Here is a 19715-nt window from a genome sequence, read left to right on the forward strand (position 1 = left end):
AAGCATCTGTTTCTAATGGAAAGTGACACTTTATACATCCAGTATCTGGATGTGTCCTATAACAGTGAGGCGAAGGAACGCAGAATGTTAGAAGGTTGTTACCTGGGAGATCTGATGGGGCTGAAGCTCCTCTCCCACGATGGCAGCGAAGGTGTTCTCCCGCCCCTCGCAGGTGGCAATCAGCTCAGGGAGCCCTTCTATTGGTCCGTGGAAGCCCCTGGCCCCGCCCTTCCCTCCCTTGGAGCTCCACCTGCTGCGGGGAACATCAGGGGGCAGATCTAGTCATGTGATTTTAAATCCTAACCACACTTCCTGCTGTGTCGTCGCCACTGGAACCTCTGTCCTCTCTCATCCCTCTATTTCTTTCTCCTTACCATATTTATTGAGTTTGCACAAAATGATTCTTCACTGCAGGACACAGTGTCTCAAATCCACATGGTGTGTATGTAAAAATAATTAAGATTGCTTTGGACACTCACTCTTGAATTTCCTCTCTCTGTGTGTGTTATTGTGTATGTGTGTGTGCACGCGCTGAATGTAACTGATGCTGCTTGATGATAAGAATGCTTACAGAGTTTGATAGTGTCTGTGGATTATAAAATGGTCCATGCCATAGAGCGTTAATTAAAGAGTCCTAGCCCCATTCTCATCCTGTGTGTGTGTGTGTGGGGGGGGGGGGGGGGGGGGGTCAGTAGAGTCATGTCTACCTGAACAGGTAGAGGTGCTGCTGCTCTATGGTAGGTAGGGTCAGTATAGAGGAGTCATTGAGCCACCTGCCCTGAACGATCATCTGTACCAGGTTACAGATGCTGAGAGCAGTCACCAGCCAGCCCTCGTTGGCTGCTACATCCAGCATGGCCTGTAGACAGACAGGAAATACTTTAGTTGAAAAATGCACGCATTTATATGACTATATAACATCCCCCACATCAGCGTGAGATTTACCCACAATGAGTTACGTTACGATTGAGCCACTTTTGCACACTCAAATTCAGCATGTCTTTACACATTCATGCACATATGCTAAACAGCTACACAATAAATACACCCCTCAATATCGCTAACACACTCCTCCCCCCTCCTTTGCAGGTTGACATTTATTGAGTCTTGTCCTGGAGGCAGAACTGGGGCAAGCTGAAAAGTAAAAATTGGCTATATTACTTGTTGGTGTTCATTTAAGATTAGGGTTAGGCATCAGGGTTAGCAGTGTTGTTAAGGTTAGGGTTAAGTTTAAAATCATATTTTATGACTTTGTGGCTGTGCCAGCTATAGTGACCACTCCGCAGAGATCCCTCCAGAACAAGATGAAAAACGCTAGCCTGCTCCCTCCCTCCTTCATAAGGTAGAGTTTGCCAAGCTCCGCTGCATTCTAACAAACTTAATTAATCAGAAAGTAATTCCCCGGCAGTAACTATGACTAAAGAGGACCTTGAGTGCACAGGCAAAGCCCCGGCAGAGTTAATCAAAATGCTAATGCAGTACAAATTAAAGTAGTACTGATTAACATTTCACAGAAGCTGAAGAAGCAAATGGATGGTGACAGAACTACGGCTGATGTCACTGGAGTCCCCGTTAGCTGGGCCATATTCATTAGGCACCAAACGGAAGAAAACGGCTTCAACTTCAGTTCAAAAAGAGACGCTTGATTTCATTTTCCGTTGCAAAACGTTAGGCTCTAATGAATACGATACCCTCGCCACATGAGGAAAAAGGCTCTGTTAGCCTGTGAACGAGCAACGGACAATCACTACCAGACACACACACAGTCAGCGCTTCGCAGATCATCCCCCCACACATAAAAAGGCAGCAACAATGGGTTACAGAACCAGACCCTACAGGCAGACATGGACCAAATCTCTCCCAGGCATGGCCAATCACCAGCAGACCTGGGATCTGGTGCCCAGGGAACTTGTTGGGCAGGCCTGGTTGTTAGGAGGAATCCCTGATAAGGCTCATTTTTACAAGGAGTTACAACTCATCTACACACCTCAACAGCCTCCTGAGTGACAGGGCCTCCTGTCATTATGTGTGTGTGTATGTGTGTGTGTATTCTAAGATTGTGTGCATGTGTGTGTGTATTGTGTATGTACTGGAACTATCAGCAGTAAGTGTGTGTGTGGTGGTTAGGTTAGTGGCAGACAATGCAGTCTGTCCTGTTAAAGCTGTGCTGTCCCTGTGAGGTCCTGTGATCAAACATGACTGTCTTCCTCATCACACTCAACAATTTCATGCTAGGAAGTCAGAAACCCAAAATAGATACAGTATTTTGTCTTTCTCTTTTAAAAAGGCAGAATTGATCAACAACAGCAAAAACATATCCTGATCCATTATCACACTGAAATGTAAATAGTTTCAAAACAAGACACCTACAAGACACCTCCATGACATGTTTATGTCCAGGGCTCTAAAGTGCAACCATTTGGTGGCACATGCTGCTGGATATTTTGCTGTGCGATCTGACATTTCATTTTGGGAGCACCAGTGCAATCAGAAAAAAACGAAATAAAATCATCCAGATAATAATGGTTGTAATGACATGCTTCACTGTGCCGTTGTTTCTGAGTGCCCTAGCGTAGATTCCTTCAATCCAAAGCCTATTTGATTAATCCAAAGTAAAGATTATTGAAGAATTTTCAAGTATGCATCAGTGATTTTGTATTTCCCTTCAACTTTGTGAAGACGTGACGGCATGGGAACGCCCGTGTGCACTGTCCACCACTTCCTGTAGCCAGTTAGCGATGCCGAAACAGTCATTTCCAAAGGCTTTCCATACAACTTCCCAAATGAAATGTTAACGGCGAAGTAGACGTACCTGGAAGAATGATATGATATCTTGATGATTTGTATCAATCGAGTGGTCTTTTCTTTTGCAAACTCTATTACACACGCAGTACACAAACCCCACCTGCCAAACACTGGCATTTAAATGACAAGTTTTTGTATCAACATTTTAGCTTTTGACAATAAACAAATGTCTTACAGGGTTAAATATTAGTTATATACCACAACATGTACCTCAAAAGTAGCTAGAATTCATATAGGCCCAATATGCTATATCTCAATCAATTAAAACATATATATATTTTGGATTTTATGTGCTCCTAACTTCTTAAAAGTTGGGAGCACCAGTGCTACCAATAAAAAACATTAATTTAGAGCCCTGTCTAAATCTTCTCTATGTCATCCCTATGTCACCTCTACTGCACTCTGTCCTGACCATGCTAGAAAGTGGCTCCAAGCACTAAGCAGAAACTGCCTCTCTGTGTCTTTAGACAAGCCTTCCATTTCCCATATTGAATGAACAGGGAAGAGCTTTCTTCCACCCAGAACATCTAAGTACTGGTGCTCTGACTGACACATGGACATGTGCTCAGGGTCTGAATCCCAGGGCTGAGAGAGGATCCATTCTGGGATGTATTACATCAAACTGTTCTTTTTGATGGGAACAAAAGGACAAGAAAACAGAGGAATTATTTCAGAGGTGCACTGTTCAGAAAGGAGCAGGGTGGTGGGTGTCCCCAGAGGGAAGCAGTGTGTGGTACAGTACATAAACCTACACAGCAGATCTTGCACACACACAGCCAGCCACTAACCTGACAGATGCGTATGGCGTTGTCCAGCACGGTCTTGGTGTCGGTGCCGTAGTCGGAGCAGGGCAGCTGGGCGCGGCTGAAATGGGCCTGCAGCAGCAGGTGGGTCTTGGTGTGGGCGCTGTCGTAGCTGTGGGGGTTGACCTGCAGGGGGAGACGCTGAGCCAGCTCACTGTTCAGCTGGTCCTCGTTGTGCCTGACGGGCAGCTCCGCGTACTCCTCAGCATCCTGGAGAAGGGAGGGAGGGAAGGGGGAGTGGGAGGGAAGGGGGTGAGAGAGGAAGGGAGGGGGAAGAGAGAGGGGGATATAAAGAAAAAGAGAGAAGGAGAGACATGGAAGTAAGCAAGGTTCCCTGCTGTGGTTCTGTGGTTAGATCCTTTGTTTCAGTCATCTCTGTTAAAACAGCTGCATCAGGATCACTGGCTCACCCAAGAGAGCTGTCCCCCCAAAATATATTTAATAGCAAAACCTCTCAGCGAATGAAGAAACATTAAGTTACAACTGTCCAAACCTGCTCATAAAATCCTATGAACAGTCAGCAACTACACAGCAATTCTCCACAATATAACATTTATTTTTTTAATACAATGTACAGTGGTGGTTCCCTTTCATATTGTTAGACTCTGTGCTAAACTGTGAATGGCTGATGTCGAACAGCCAAACACTCAGTCTAGGTTGAATGTCTAAATTCTTCACTCCTCATAGGATATATATAGCCTACATAAAACCATTTGGTCTAGTATAAAACCATTTGGTCTAGTATAAAACCATTTCATCTAGTATAAAACCATTTCATCTAGTATAAAACCATTTGGTCTAGTATAAAACCATTTGGTCTAATATAAAACTATTTGGTCTGGTATAAAACCATTTGGTGTAATATAAAACCATTGGGTCTAGTATAAAACCATTGGGTCTAGTTTAAAACCATTGGGTCTAGTATAAAACCATTGGGTCTAGTATAAAACCATTGGGTCTAGTATAAAACCATTGGGTCTAGTATAAAACCATTGGGTCTAGTATAAAACCATTGGGTCTAGTATAAAACCATTGGGTCTAGTATAAAACCATTGGGTCTAGTTTAAAACCATTGGGTCTAGTTTAAAACCATTGGGTCTAGTTTAAAACCATTGGGTCTAGTATAAAACCATTGGGTCTAGTATAAAACCATTGGGTCTAGTATAAAACTATTTGGTCTAGTAATAAAACCATTTGGTCTAGTATAAACCAATTTGGTCTAGTATAAAACCATTTGGTCTAATATAAAATCATTTGGTCTAATATAAAACCATTTGGGTCTAATATAAAACCACAATGCCCTATCAATCGGGCTGTGTTTAGTGCTGACGGTGTGTTCTGAGTTGAGGCTTGTTCAGGGGAGACAGATGCATGGACACGCATGGCTCTTTTTCTGTGTTACTCTAATTCACTGCAGCACGTTAAGTTTCCCCAACGTATTTCCATCAACAGAAGACCAGCGGAGACATTTGTCATTGGGCCTACCCTGCTCTGGACTGTTAAGCTGACATCCATCAGCAGAGAGATGCAGTGTTAGAAAAGAGGGGGATTGAGGAACAGGGAGAACGATGAGGGGAAAAACAGGACTAAAATGATTGATATGGCAGTGGTTTAGTGTCTGCATGCAGATGTGCAGGGGATAAACACAATAGATCTTTATACAGAGGTCATCACAACACACTAACTGCTAACTCCCCTACTCACTCCATCCAGCAATCCATCCCTGCCTCCCTCCCTTCATCCATCTCTCCTGCACACTTTCTCTTTAGTGACATTTACAGACAGGGAGGGAGGGAAAGAAAGGAGAAGGTTGGAAAGGACAGGAGAGAAATAGAGAGAGAAACTTGTAAAAAACTTTTTCCACATACTCTTTCAGTGTGTGTGTGTGTGTGTGTGTGTGTGTGTGTGTGTGTGTGTGTGTGTGTGTGTATAGTAGGTCCCTTGAGAACTTTAAGAAGAGGAAATAGTAGAGCTTCAAAGGGTGGGGGGAGTGGACAAGGGATGAGGGGGCTGGCTGGGGGCATTGTGGGAGCAAAAGAGGGGAAGCTAATGTCTAAATCTTTTCTGCATTTTCAACACATTTCTTTCCCGACAATTCCTCTCTAATCTGTGATCCTTCACCCTCCCATCTCGTCGAAATGTCTGGGTGAGAGCCATCATTGGGGGGGTCAGAGGGTGGAGGGGGCACGGCGGGTTATCTGACACAGCTACGACCGACATTGAGGAGAGGTGTGAAACCACTGTGTCCTAATGATCCCACCAATTACCAGCCACCAATCAACAGCCTCACTAGGAATAACAGACATAAACAGGGAGTAGAGGGAGAGGAGGAATAGGTACTCGCTATTAACAGGGAAAAAGAGGAAGAAAACCATATGGAGGAGAAAAAAAGACCCAGGAGTAATGAGGGGATTTAATGAGGCCCAGATAAAGAGGTGTTCATTTTACAGAACTGAGATCCAGACCCCAATCATGATCATCTACCTATCCTACTGTCCAGTAGTCTATCCCTCTCTCTCAATGTGAACACAATGGGAGAAGCACATGTAGAAGCACAGTAGTATGGTAAACAAATTACATCGGCCTGCACAATGCCTGATAGACTAGAAGAATAAACTACACACTCAAACATTTAGAAAATAAAATGTAATTCAATGGCTGTAGTCCCACCCTGATGGAGTACAGTCTAGTACAGCCTCGTCTAGTACAGATGCCCAGGGCACTCCAGATGCCCAGGGCACTCCAGATGCCCAGGGCACTCCAGATGCCCAGGGCACTCCAGATGCCCAGGGCACTCCAGATGCCCAGGGCACTCCAGATACCCAGGGCACTCCAGATACCCAGGGCACTCCAGATACCCAGGGCAGTCCAGATGCCCAGGGCAGTCCAGATGCCCAGGGCAGTCCAGATGCCCAGGGCAGTCTATAGTGGAGGTGATTGATGCCCGGATGAAGACAATGTCATCATGTTCTGTGGTCATTCCCAGCAGTCAGTCAGACATACCGTGAGGACAGAGAGGATGTCCTGGATGGGCAGCTCAGCCCTCAGCCTCTCCTTGAACATCCTGACTGTCTGGTGCTTCAGGTAGTAGTAGGAGGAGATACGACCGTACGTCAGGGCCTCAATGGTGCAATCATCCTGAAGGGAGGGAGACCGTAGGAGAGGAGACGGAGGAAGAGAGGAGGGAAGACAGAGAGGAGAAGAAACAGGGAGGAGATGAAAGGATACAGGGAGGAAAATAAGAGGAGACAGGGAGGAAGACAGAGAGGAAAGAAGACAAAGAGGAAGAGGGGTGAGAAGACAGGAGGGAAGACAGAGAGGAGAAGAAACAGGGATGAGATGAAAGGATACAGGGAGGAAAATAAGAGGAGACAGGGAGGAAGACAGAGAGGAAAGAAGACAAAGAGGAAGAGGGGTGAGAAGACAGGAGGGAAGACAGAGAGGAGAAGAAGTCAAAGAGGAAGAGGGGTGAGAAGACAGGAGGGAAGACAGAGAGGAGAAGAAACGGAGGAGATGGAAGGATACAGGGAGGAAAATAAGAGGAGACAGGGAGGAAGACAGAGAGGAAAGAAGACAAAGCAGAAGAGGGGTGAGAAGACAGGAGGGAAGACATGGTCAACTGTACTGATTCATGTTAAATCTATCAACACAAACCACAATGGTTCCCTCAGTATGTACCGGTGTGCCTTATATCTTCACACTGCCTTACTACGACAGGCAAATGAATTAATATGAATACATGTCGTACACACAAACACTCCCCTACCTCTCCTATCTCCATACAGTAGGAACACTCCAGGTCTCGGAGACTCCGCTCCACCAGGTTGGACAGGTACTTGTTGATGGTCTCGTGGCTGATGTCATCCAGGCTGTAGTAACTGGACAACACACAACAACCACGGTTAGTTTGGGACCACTTGGAAATGTCCTTGTTTTCCATGAAAACATACATGAAATGAGTTGCAAAATGAATAGGAAATATAGTCAAGATGTTGAAAAAGTTATAAATAATGATTTTTAATTTAAATAATAATTGTGTCCTTCAAACTTTGCTTTCATCAAAGAATCCTCCATTTGCAGCAATTACAGCCTTGCAGAGCTTGATGGTCACTTCTTACATACCATACGGTCAAGCTGCTCCCACAAAAGCACAATAGGGTTGAGATCCGGAGACTGTGCTGGCCACTCCATTATACAGAATACCAGCTGACTGCTTCTTCCCTAAATAATTCTTGCATAGTTTGGAGCTGTGCTTTGGGTCATTGTCCTGTTGTAGGAGGAAATTGGCTCCAAGTAAGCGGCGTCCACAGGGTATGGCATGGCGTTGCAAAATGGAGCGATAGCCTTCCTTCTTCAAGATCCCTTTACCCTGAACAAGTCTCCCACTTTACCACCACCAAAGCACCCCCAGACCATCACATTGCCTCCATCATTCTTGACCCATGGCGTCAAGCACTCCTCCAGTATCTTCAGTTTTTATTTTGAATGTTTTTCTTTGTGATCCGAACAACTCAAACTTAGATTCGTCTGTCCATAACACTTTATTACAATCTTCCTCTGTCCAGTGGATGTTCATTTGCCCATCTTAATATTTTCTTTTAATGGGCAAGTCTGAGATATGGCTTTTTCTTTGCAACTCTGCCTAGAAGGCCAACATCCCAGAGTCGCCTCTTCACTGTTGACATTGAGACGGGTGTTTTGCAGGTACTATTTAATGAAGCTGCCAGTTGAGGACTTGTGAGGCTTCTGTTTCTCAAACTAGACATTCTAATGTACTTGTCCTCTTGCTCAATTGTGCACCGGGGCCTCCCACTCCTCTTTCTATTCTGGTTAGAGACAGTTTGTGCTGTTCTTTGAAGGGAGTAGTACAGTGTTGCCCGAGATCTTCAGTTTCTTGGCAATTTCTCACATTGAATAGCCTTCATTTCTCAGAACAAGAATAGAATGATGAGTTTCAGAAGAAAGTTCTTTGTTTCTGGCCACTTTGAGCCTGTAATCGAACCCACAAATGCTGATGCTCCAGATACTCAACTAGTCTAAAGAAGGACAGTTTTCAGCTGTGCTAACATAATTGCAAAATTATTTCCTAATGATCAATTAGCTTTTAAATTCTAAACTTGGATTAGCTAACACAACATTGGAACACAGGAGTGATGGTTGCTGATAATGGGCCTCTGTACGCCTATGTAGATATTCCATAAAAAATCTGCCGTTTACAGCTACAATAGTCATTTACAACACTAACAATGCCGACACAGTATTTCTGATTAATTTGATGTTATTTTAAATGGACCCGTTTTTTAAAGAAAAGCACAAAAAAAAGAAGACATTTCTAAGTGACCCCAAACTTTTGAACGGTAGTGTACATGTAACAGAAACTAGGAAGAGAGATTATATATAACATTTAGGAAACATACAACAAAAAAGCAGCAGCCACATTTATAAAAGATCCAAGTCTATTTAATAGAGGAAATTGAAACTTCATATCAGTTTCATATCTAGTTCCAGACTAGTTCCAGACTATTACTCCCAAATCAAGTGACTTCTGATAGGTCCAAAACAACACATGAGCAAAAGTCCCTAAAAAAGGAGTCATCTTTAAGGAAACAGCTGACACATACAATGCTTTTCTACCTCTCCCTTCTCTCTAATAAACCCTCTGTAGCCGCTGCAAAGTTATGCTAAAACAGATAAATACTATTGGACATGTTTAAGATGTGGCCAGTGGCAGTAATAACTCAGCGGTATTAAAGGAGTCTATGGGGAGTCTGTAATATATGTATGTTTTTACTGCTTATTGATTTACTCATAACCCTGCGCTGACCATAGTAACGACTCCATGCTCCCCACACTAACACAGATACACTTCATCTATACAGATAACGTATATTATCAACACACCACACACCTCACACCTACACACACACCTACACACACACCCACACACACCCACCCACACCCACACACACACACACACACACCCCCACACACACACACACACACACACCCACACACACACCCACACACACACCCCCACACACACACTATATTCTCTAGCTAGCACATAAAAATCAATACACAGAATAAACGGCACACATCGATCAAAAGCCACTGCATCATAAGCATCAATAATAGCACAGAATAGGCCTGTTAGTTTTCTCTGCGTTTGTTTTAGGGGTAGAACTGAGGTAACAGATAATTATTAAGACTTTAGACAAACTGTAGGTCTAGAGGAACCTTGCCCTTGGGCTATGCCAGCCCACAGCCTGGAACAAACAAAATACCCTCATCACAAAATGATTCCCAGGTTTTGGGCCATACAGTATTTGCTGAGCTAAGACAACGCACAGCCAAAATGGCTTCCATGCGTGGCTCAACGGCTCTAATGGGTAAGAGCTACCACATGAGACATGGCCATAAGTGCACACAACTATGTGCTTCATTAACTTCTAACGACAAATGACATTTGAGTGTGTGTGTGTGTGTGTGTGTGTGTGTGTTTGTTTGGGGGTGGGCATGTGTGTTTGGTTGTGTGTGTAGGTGTGTTTGGGTATGTGTGTAGGTGTGTTTGGTTGTGTGTGTGTGTGTGTTTGGTTGTGTGTGTGTGTGTAAAGCTTTAAAGTTAGTGGTATGAAAGATGTGATGGTTATATAGCATTCTGAGGAGTTCAAGCTATTACAGGTCATCTGCAGAAGAGAGGAAATTGAGAAATGATATGAGAATGAAACAGAGGGGGAGAGAGAGAGATAGACAGAGTGCGAGAGATAGAGGAGATAACGAGCGTGTGCAAGAGAGATAGAGGATGAATACCAATGGCTCAGTTAACAGGTAGAAGGATGCTTAATGAAGGTAATTTGACAGTTGCCTCCATACTGATGTATAATAATGTATGTAAACATGGAACCACTCACTGACATAGCCCACTCCTCACATTACACTTGCATAAAACAATCCTCCCATGATTATTATTCACAATCATCTGTTGTTCTGTTGAAAACCAGAGGAGGGGTGGGGTGGGGGGAGAAACACAGAGCCCATTGGAAAATAATGCAGCATCGAAACGGAAACAGCAGTTGGGGAGCGGCGGCCATACTTAATGTGGGTTTAATGTTAAGTATGGACGTCATTATCATCACTCCACATGTCAACACAAGCCCAGCAGCAAATGCGTTTATTGCTGACCACATTTCACAGCTCTGTACTGGGGTGTGAGAGAGAGTGTGTGTGAGAGAGAGTGTTATGGGCTGTCTGATTAAGTCATGTCCATTAGAATCATCAACATTAGACTCCTGATGCTGGACAAACACATTTATGGTGTGTGTGTGTGTGTGTGTAGCAGCACTGGATACTACAAGCCTCTCCAGTCAATCATGTCTCCATGAGTAATGGCCGGTGACAAGGTGACCGTCTCCAGGGATTGCAGGACAGATCAGATGGCCAATTGGCCATGTATAAAATACGGCTGTGACAATGTGCTGTTGGGTGGTACACATATCTAACCCATAAATCACCTGATATTGCCGATACTAAACCAACTCTTGAACAAAAAAAAATAGGACAGGCTGAAAGGATATGTAGTATGAAGTATAACTATGAAGTATAACTGATATGAAGTATAACTGAATGGTGCTACATAACACAATATGTTATGTAGCACAATACTTACATAACACAATATGTGTGTTGTGTGTGTGTGTGTGTGTGTGTGTGTGTGTGTGTGTGTGTGTGTGTGTGTGTGTGTGTGTGTGTGTGTGTGTGTGTGTGTGTGTGTGTGTGTGTGTGTGTGTGTGTGTGTGTGTGTGTGTGTGTGTGTGTGTGTGTGTGTGTGTGTGTGTGTCTATGTATGTACAGTTGAAGTCGGAAGTTTACATACACCTTAGCCAAATACATTTAAAATCAGTTTCACAATTCCTGACATTTAGCCCTAGTAAAAATTCCCTGTACTCGGTCAGTTGGGATTAACCACTTTATTTTAATAATGTGAAATGTCAGAATTTTATTAGAGAGAATGATTTATTTCAGCTTTTATTTCTTTCATCACATTCCCAGTGTGTCAGAAGTTTACATACACTCAATTAGTATTTGGTAGCATTGCCTTTAAATTGTTTAACTTGGGTCAAACATTTCAGGTAGCCTTCCACAAGCTTCCCACAATAAGTTGGGTGAATTTTGGCCCATTCCTCCTAACAGAGCTGTTGTAACTGAGTCAGGTTTGTAGGCCTCCTTGCTCACCCACACTTGTTCAGTTCTGCCCACACATTTTCTATGGGATTGAGGTCATGGCTTTGTGATGGCCACTCCAATACCTGACTATGTTGTCCTTAAGCCATTTTGTCACAACTTTGAAAGTATAATTGGGGTCATTGTCCATTTGGAAGACCCATTTGCGACCAAGCTTTAACTTCCTGACTGATGTCTTGAGATCTTGCATCAATATATCCACATCATTTTTCTTTCTCATGATGCCATCTATTTTGTGAAGTGCACCAGTCCCTCCTGCAGCAAAGAACCCCCACAACATGATGCTGCCAACCGTGCTTCATGGTTGGGATGGTGTTCTTCGGCTTGCAAGCATCCCCCTTTTCCCTCCAAACATAACGATGGTCATTATGGCCAAGCAGTTCAATTTTTGTTCTCCAAAAACTATGATCTTTGTGCAGTTGCAAACCGTAGTTTGGCTTTTTCTTTGTGGTTTTGGAGCAGCCTTCCTTGTTGAGCCGCCTTTCAGGTTATGTCGATTATGGGCCTCGTTTTACTGTGGATATAGATACTTTTGTACCCGTTTCCTCCAGCATCTTTGCTGTTGTTCTGGGATTGATTTGCACCTTTTGCACCAAAGTATGTTCATCTCTAGGAGACAGAACGCGTCTTCTTCCTGAGCGGTATGACAGCTGCGTGGTCCCATGGTGTTTATACTTGCGTACTATTGTTTGTACAGATGAACGTGGTACCTTCAGGCGTTTGGAAATTGCTCCCAAGGATGAACCAGACCTGTGGAGGTCTACAATTTTTTGTTGTTGAGGTCTTGGCTGATTTATTTAGATTTTCCCATGATGTCAAGCAAAGAGTTTGAAGGTAGGCCTTGAAATACATCCAAAGATACACATCCTATTGACTCAAATTATGTTAATTAGCCTATCAGAAGTTTCTAAAGCCATGACATCATTTTCTGGAATTTTCCAAGGTGTTTAAAGGCATAGTCAACTTAGTGTATGAAAACTTCTGACCCACTGGAATTTTGATACAATGAATTGTAAGTGAAATAATCTATCTGTAAACAATTGGAAAAATTACTTGTGTCGTGCACAAAGTAGATGTCCTAACCGACTTGACAAAACTATAGTTTATTAACAAGAAATTTGTGGAGTGGTTGAAAAAGTAGTTTTAATGACTCCAACCTAAGTGTATGTAAACTTCCGACTTCAACTGTATGTATGTATGTATGGTCAGGGAGGCCTGGGTCAGGACTTAGCGGTAAATGTGGGCTGACAGCCGTGTCAATGCCAGCAGTCTGGAATGTTCTGTAATCCTCGTCCTCAACACATAGCAGATGTCTCTGCAGCACAGTGCTTCCTTCTACCCAGCTATCCATTAGAGGAGGATCAGTGTTTGTGTGTGTGAGAGTGTGTGTATGTATGTATTGTATATGTGTGTGCGTCCCTGCATGTGTGTACGAGCAGTTCACCATGCATGATACCAGGCATTACAACACCCGGGTTGGAGCGAGCGGTCGCATCCGCACTTCGGTCCGCAGGTAGTATAACCTTTTCATTACATTTCATTATAGTACAACGGTTGGATTTGTCTAATCTTAGCAATTTCTTCTTAGCTAGCTACATAGCCGTCTTTGTATCAAAGATAATTGCGTAATTATCGTATTTCGTCGTCCTAAAGTAGTTTACACTGCTATCTGCCCAGCAGCTAGCCAGCTAGCAAACGTACACCGTCTACCGAATAGCAGCACTGTAGAAACTATTACACTCAACTGAACGACTTGATTAGTGTAGTGTTAGCTAGCTACATAGTTGTCTTTGCTGTCTTCGTATTCAAGATAATTGTGTAGTTTAGAGTGTGTAGTCTTAGAGTGATTATCTTAATTTACCGAGGTTAGCTAGCCAGCTATTTGTCGTCCTTAACGTAGGAGACACTGCTAGCTAGCCAACAGCTAGCCAACGTCTACCGAATAGAACTTCCGCACTCAACAACCCGGTCGCATTCCGCTTCGCTCCATAGGTAGTATCACATTTTCATTTCATTTCATTACAGTACAACGGTTTGATTTGTTTGATCGTAGCTAGCTACATAGCCGTCTTTGTATCAAAGATAATTGTGTAGTCTAGAGCGATTTTCTAGGTTAGCTAGCCAGCTATTGTCGTTCTTTTAACACAACGTAACGTAATCAACACTGCTAGCTAGCCAGCTAGCCCCCGAATAGCAGCACTGTAGAAACTATTACACTCAACGGAACGACTTGATTAGTGTCAACAACGCAGCCACTGCCAGCTAGCCTACAAAGTCAACAACGCAGCCACTGCCAGCTAGCCTACTTCAGCAGTACTGTATCATTTTAATAATTTTAGTCAATAAGATTCTTGCTACGTAAGCTTAACTTTCTGAACATTCGAGACGTGTAGTCCACTTGTCATTCCAATCTCCTTTGCATTAGCGTAGCCTCTTCTGTAGCCTGTCAACTATGTGTCTGTCTATCCCTGTTCTCTCCTCTCTGCACAGACCATACAAACGCTCCACACCGCGTGGCCGCGGCCACCCTAATCTGGTGGTCCCAGCGCGCACGACCCACGTGGAGTTCCAGGTCTCCGGTAGCCTCTGGAACTGCCGATCTGCGGCCAACAAGGCAGAGTTCATCTCAGCCTATGCCTCCCTCCAGTCCCTCGACTTCTTGGCACTGACGGAAACATGGATCACCACAGATAACACTGCTACTCCTACTGCCCTCTCTTTGTCCGCCCACGTGTTCTCGCACACCCCGAGAGCTTCTGGTCAGCGGGGTGGTGGCACCGGGATCCTCATCTCTCCCAAGTGGTCATTCTCTCTTTCTCCCCTTACCCATCTGTCTATCGCCTCCTTTGAATTCCATGCTGTCACAGTTACCAGCCCTTTCAAGCTTAACATCCTTATCATTTATCGCCCTCCAGATTCCCTCGGAGAGTTCATCAACGAGCTTGATGCCTTGATAAGCTCCTTTCCTGAGGACGGCTCACCTCTCACAGTTCTGGGCGACTTTAACCTCCCCACGTCTACCTTTGACTCTTTCCTCTCTGCCTCCTTCTTTCCAGTCCTCTCCTCTTTTGACCTCACCCTCTCACCTTCCCCCCCTACTCACAAGGCAGGCAATACGCTCGACCTCATCTTTACTAGATGCTGTTCTTCCACTAACCTCATTGCAACTCCCCTCCAAGTCTCCGACCACTACCTTGTATCCTTTCCCCTCTCGCTCTCATCCAACACTTCCCACACTGCCCCTACTCGGATGGTATCGCGCCGTCCCAACCTTCGCTCTCTCTCCCCCGCTACTCTCTCCTCTTCCATCCTATCATCTCTTCCCTCTGCTCAAACCTTCTACAACCTATCTCCTGATTCTGCCTCCTCAACCCTCCTCTCCTCCCTTTCTGCATCCTTTGACTCTCTATGCCCCCTATCCTCCAGGCCGGCTCGGTCCTCCCCTCGCGCTCCGTGGCTCGACGACTCATTGCGAGCTCACAGAACAGGGCTCCGGGCAGCCGAGCGGAAATGGAGGAAAACTCGCCTCCCTGCGGACCTGGCATCCTTTCACTCCCTCCTCTCTACATTTTCCTCTTCTGTCTCTGCTGCTAAAGCCACTTTCTACCACTCTAAATTCCAAGCATCTTCCTCTAACCCTAGGAAGCTCTTTGCCACCTTCTCCTCCCTCCTGAATCCCCCCCCTCCTCCCTCTCTGCAGATGCTAAGATGCTAAGTCAAACGACACCGCTGGTTCTGCTCTACAACAGAATAATAGTAGAGAATTATTTATTTCAGCTTTTATTTCTTTCATAAACATTCCCAGTGGGTCAGAAGTTTAAATACACTCAATTAGTATTTGGTAGCATTGCCTTTAAATAGTTTAACTTGGGTCAAACGTTTCGGGTAGCCTTACCCAAACTTCCCACAAAAATTTGGATGAATTTTGGCCCATTCCTCCTGACAGAGCTGGTGTAACTGAGTCAGGTTTGTAGGCCTCCTTACTCACACACACTTTTTCAGTTCTGCCCACAAATGTTCTATAGGATTGAGGTCAGACAAACGTAATAAGATGGTTATCATCTACTACATAGCAGATATCAGAGGATTGATTACCTAGCAAGCTAGCAAGCCAGCGAGTCAAGGTAAAATACCACAAACAGAGACCGGATAAAGCCAGAAAAACGTTTTCATGGTCTTCACTCACTCACTGAAAGTTAGTCAAGGGATGCGCCCGTATCACTTGAACGTGAAATTTGTCCGTAAACAGAAAATTGTTCTATACAGGAGCTTCTCATCTACACCATATTGCACGTGATGTTTCACACTTGATTGATGCAACGCTTCTCAAATGTTTTAACATTTTAAAAGCCATTATGTTTTTTATTTGGCTGACAGAATCAAAATGCTGTCTACTCGTATTAAGGTAGGGGAGACGGGCTAAGTAACTCAAATTTAGAAACCACTCAGAAAGATGTTATTCAATGTAATAATTATTGGTTAGTGTCTTCTATATAAATCCATGAAATATATTTTGTTTTATTGAATTTTTTTTTGAGGCCTAAAGTTGATCATTTCCGCCTCTCCTTTTTTATTATTGACCTGTGGAACAGTCCTAATGTATCTAATCATACCTCATTTCTATCAATAAGAAGAGGTCTTTGATTGGTATAGTTGATGACAGTAATTAGTTGTATTTTCTCACAAAACTCAGATTAGTAATGGGAGTTAGTTGTAACAGGATTAGATGTAACACAGTGTACCTAAAATTCTATGGTATTTTATATGGTATTTAGACATTCAAAATGATATAACATTTCACTTGTTTACATCAAGTATTCCAGTACAAAAAAAGATAATATCTTAATTTTAAAAAATTGAATTCAGTCTTTTGAATGCTAAAAGTATTTTATATATATTATATACTGCCTACGGGGTTAATTGTAACATTTCACCTCAGCCAATTTTGGTTTAAATTGTAAACGATTGGAATGTCCCAGAAACGTAGCCATACAACACTCGTGCCGTGGCCTCCAACTGCTCTTAAACGCTAGTAAAACTAAATGCATGCTTTTCAACCGTTTGCTGCCTGCACCCGCACGCCCGACTAGCATCACCACACTGGATGGTTCCGACCTAGAATATGTGGACATCTATAAGTACCTAGGTGTCCGGCTAGACTGTAAACTCTCCTTCCAGACTCATATCAAACATCTCCAATCCAAAATCAAATCTATTGTCTGCTTTCTATTCCGCAACAAAGCCTCCTTCACTCACGCCGCCAAACTTACCCTAGTAAAACTGACTATCCTAACGATCCTTGACTTCGGCGATGTCATCTACAAAATAGCTTCCAGTACTCTACTTTGCAAACTAGATGCAGTTTATCACAGTGCCATACATTTGGTTACTAAAGCACCTCATACCACCCACCACTGCGACCTGTATGCTCTAGTCGGCTGGCCCTCGCTACATATTCGTCGCCAGACCCACTGGCTCCAGGTCAGCTACAAGTCCATGCTAGGTAAAGCTCCGCCTTATCTCAGTTCACTGGTCACGATGGCAACACCCATCCGTAGCACGCGCTCCAGCAGGTGTATCTCACTGATTATCCCTAAAGCCAACACCTCATTTGGCCGCCTTTCCTTCCAGTTCTCTGCTGCCTGTGACTGGAACGAATTGCAAAAATCGCTGAAGTTGGAGACTTTTATTTGCCTCACCAACTTTAAACATCTGCTATCTGAGCAGCTAACCGATCGCTCGCTGCAGCTGTACATAGTCCATTTGTAAATAGCCCACCCAATTTACCTACCTCATCCCCATACTGTTTTTATTTATTTACTTTTCTGCTCTTTTGCACACCAGTATCTCTACTTGCACATGATCATCTGATCATTTATCACTCCAGTGTTAATCTGCTAAATTGTAATTATTCGCCTACCTCCTCATGCCTTTTGCACACAATGTATATAGACTATTTTCTTCCCTACAGTGTTATTGACTTGTTTATTGTTTACTCCATGTGTTGTTGTCTGTTCACACTGCTATGCTTTACCTTGGCCAGGTCGCAGTTGTAAATGAGAACTTGTTCTCAACTAGCCTACCTGGTTAAATAAAGGTGAAATAAAAATACAAGTAGTCACAGTGTGCATCAGTAGCTGAGACATGTATGCTGTTGGTGTAAAAATATTATACATCTAACTAAAACAGTGTTTTCCTAATAAGCAAAAGGCAAAAAGTGTTACATTTAGTCCTGGTCTCCCCTAATTTAGGGAATTCTTGCAGATATATATGGCGCCGGAGAGCCATTATCTTTACGCTGTACCACTCAGAAAGGGATATGTGGTGTAGATGTGTCCCACACTATTTACAAAGGTGGTTTGTGTAGTGTAGTGTAAAAAGGCCCTTGTGATTAGTTTACTGACTTGTTTGGTAAGGGAGTGAGTGGCAAGATTTTCTCTCTCTCTGTTTCAGAGCTGGGGGCTGTGTTACTGGATTCAAACCAGTCTGGTAAGAAATTTGTGGGGAACACCATTCTGGGAAAAGAGGCCTTGGATGCCCCCAGAAGCACTGCCCCATGTGAGAAGGGAGAGGGAGATGTCTGCAGGAGGAAGGTCACTCTGGTGGACAGTCCAGGCTGGTGGAAGGAATTTCATTTGTCTGATACGGCTGCACTTGTTAAAGATGGACTGCAGCACAGTGTCTCTATGCCCCCCCGGACCCCATGCATTCCTCCTTGCGGTTGAGGTGAACTTGCCATTCACTGATTCCTAAGATTAGTGGAGGATCAAGTCCAGCTCTTTGGCGAGAGAGTCTGGACTTACACCATCATACTGTTCACATGGAAGGACTGTCTGGGGGAGACAACCATTGAGCAGTTAATTGAAGGTGAATGAGGCCCTCCAACAGCTTATAGAGAAATGTGGGAGGAGATATCATGTTCTCAGCAATGAGGACAGGGGTGATGGCACTCAGATCACAGAGTTACTGCACAATATAGACATGTTGGTGGCAGGAAATAGTAGCAGCCATTTTGAATTTGAGACCTCGCAATTTTAGAAAGTGGAGAAGGACAGAAGGGAAACTAGTGTAAAAAAAAATGGCACATCCTCTCCCCAATACAACTAACTAAAAAATGATTATTACGACCATGAATAACAATAACTATAGCAGCCCTGTGTTTATAAATGTGGATATCGACTTTACCATTTCAGCATGGCTTTGTGGCACAGTCAATGCCACGCAGGACTAACAGGCCAGAAGGTTGAGGGTTCGCCGATCACCACGGACGAGCTGACTCTCCCTGTCTGTCTTATTACACTACAATCAGAGCTGGCTGCAGAACATTTTCAGTTAGGAGGAAATCAGATTTTCTACATTTTGATGCCATATTTCTATCAAATTATGCCACAAATTTTTCCACCAATAGGTTTCTGTACAAATGCACCACACACAACCAACGCATAACTGCATACCGATTACAGACTTCGAGCGCTTATTTATTTCACCTTTATTTAACCAGGCAGGCCAGTTGAGAACAAGTTCTCATTTACAATTGCGACCTGGCCAAGATAAAGCAAAGCAGTTCGACACAAACAACGACACAGTTACACATGGAGTAAAACAAACATACAGTCAATAATACAGTATAAACAAGTCTATATACGATGTGAGCAAATGAGGTGAGAAGGGAGGTAAAGGCAAAAAAAGGCCATGGTTGCAAAGTAAATACAAAATAGCAAGTAAAACACTGGAATGGTAGATTTGCAGTGGAAGAATGTGCAAAGTAGAAATAAAAATAATGGGGTGCAAAGGAGCAAAATAAATAAATAAATTAATTAAATACAGTAGGGAAAGAGGTAGTTGTTTTGGCTAAATTATAGGTGG

General features: G+C 43.6%; 1 protein-coding gene across 2 annotated transcripts in view; it reads right to left on the reverse strand.

Annotated features, from left to right (window-relative positions):
* ascc3 (activating signal cointegrator 1 complex subunit 3) overlaps positions 1-19715 on the reverse strand; it is a 186751-nt gene that overhangs the window by 4589 nt on the left and 162447 nt on the right. For both annotated transcript variants that reach the window (XM_046302709.1, XM_046302708.1), the window contains exons 36-40: positions 7375-7486; positions 6612-6746; positions 3594-3818; positions 708-859; positions 103-253 (exon numbers count right to left, since the gene is read on the reverse strand). In XM_046302709.1, the coding sequence (XP_046158665.1) occupies positions 103-253; positions 708-859; positions 3594-3818; positions 6612-6746; positions 7375-7486 (775 nt within the window). The remainder of the gene's footprint in view (positions 1-102; positions 254-707; positions 860-3593; positions 3819-6611; positions 6747-7374; positions 7487-19715) is intronic.

Source organism: Oncorhynchus gorbuscha, linkage group LG15 (assembly GCF_021184085.1).
Source record: "Oncorhynchus gorbuscha isolate QuinsamMale2020 ecotype Even-year linkage group LG15, OgorEven_v1.0, whole genome shotgun sequence".
Taxonomy (NCBI): Eukaryota; Metazoa; Chordata; class Actinopteri; order Salmoniformes; family Salmonidae; genus Oncorhynchus; species Oncorhynchus gorbuscha.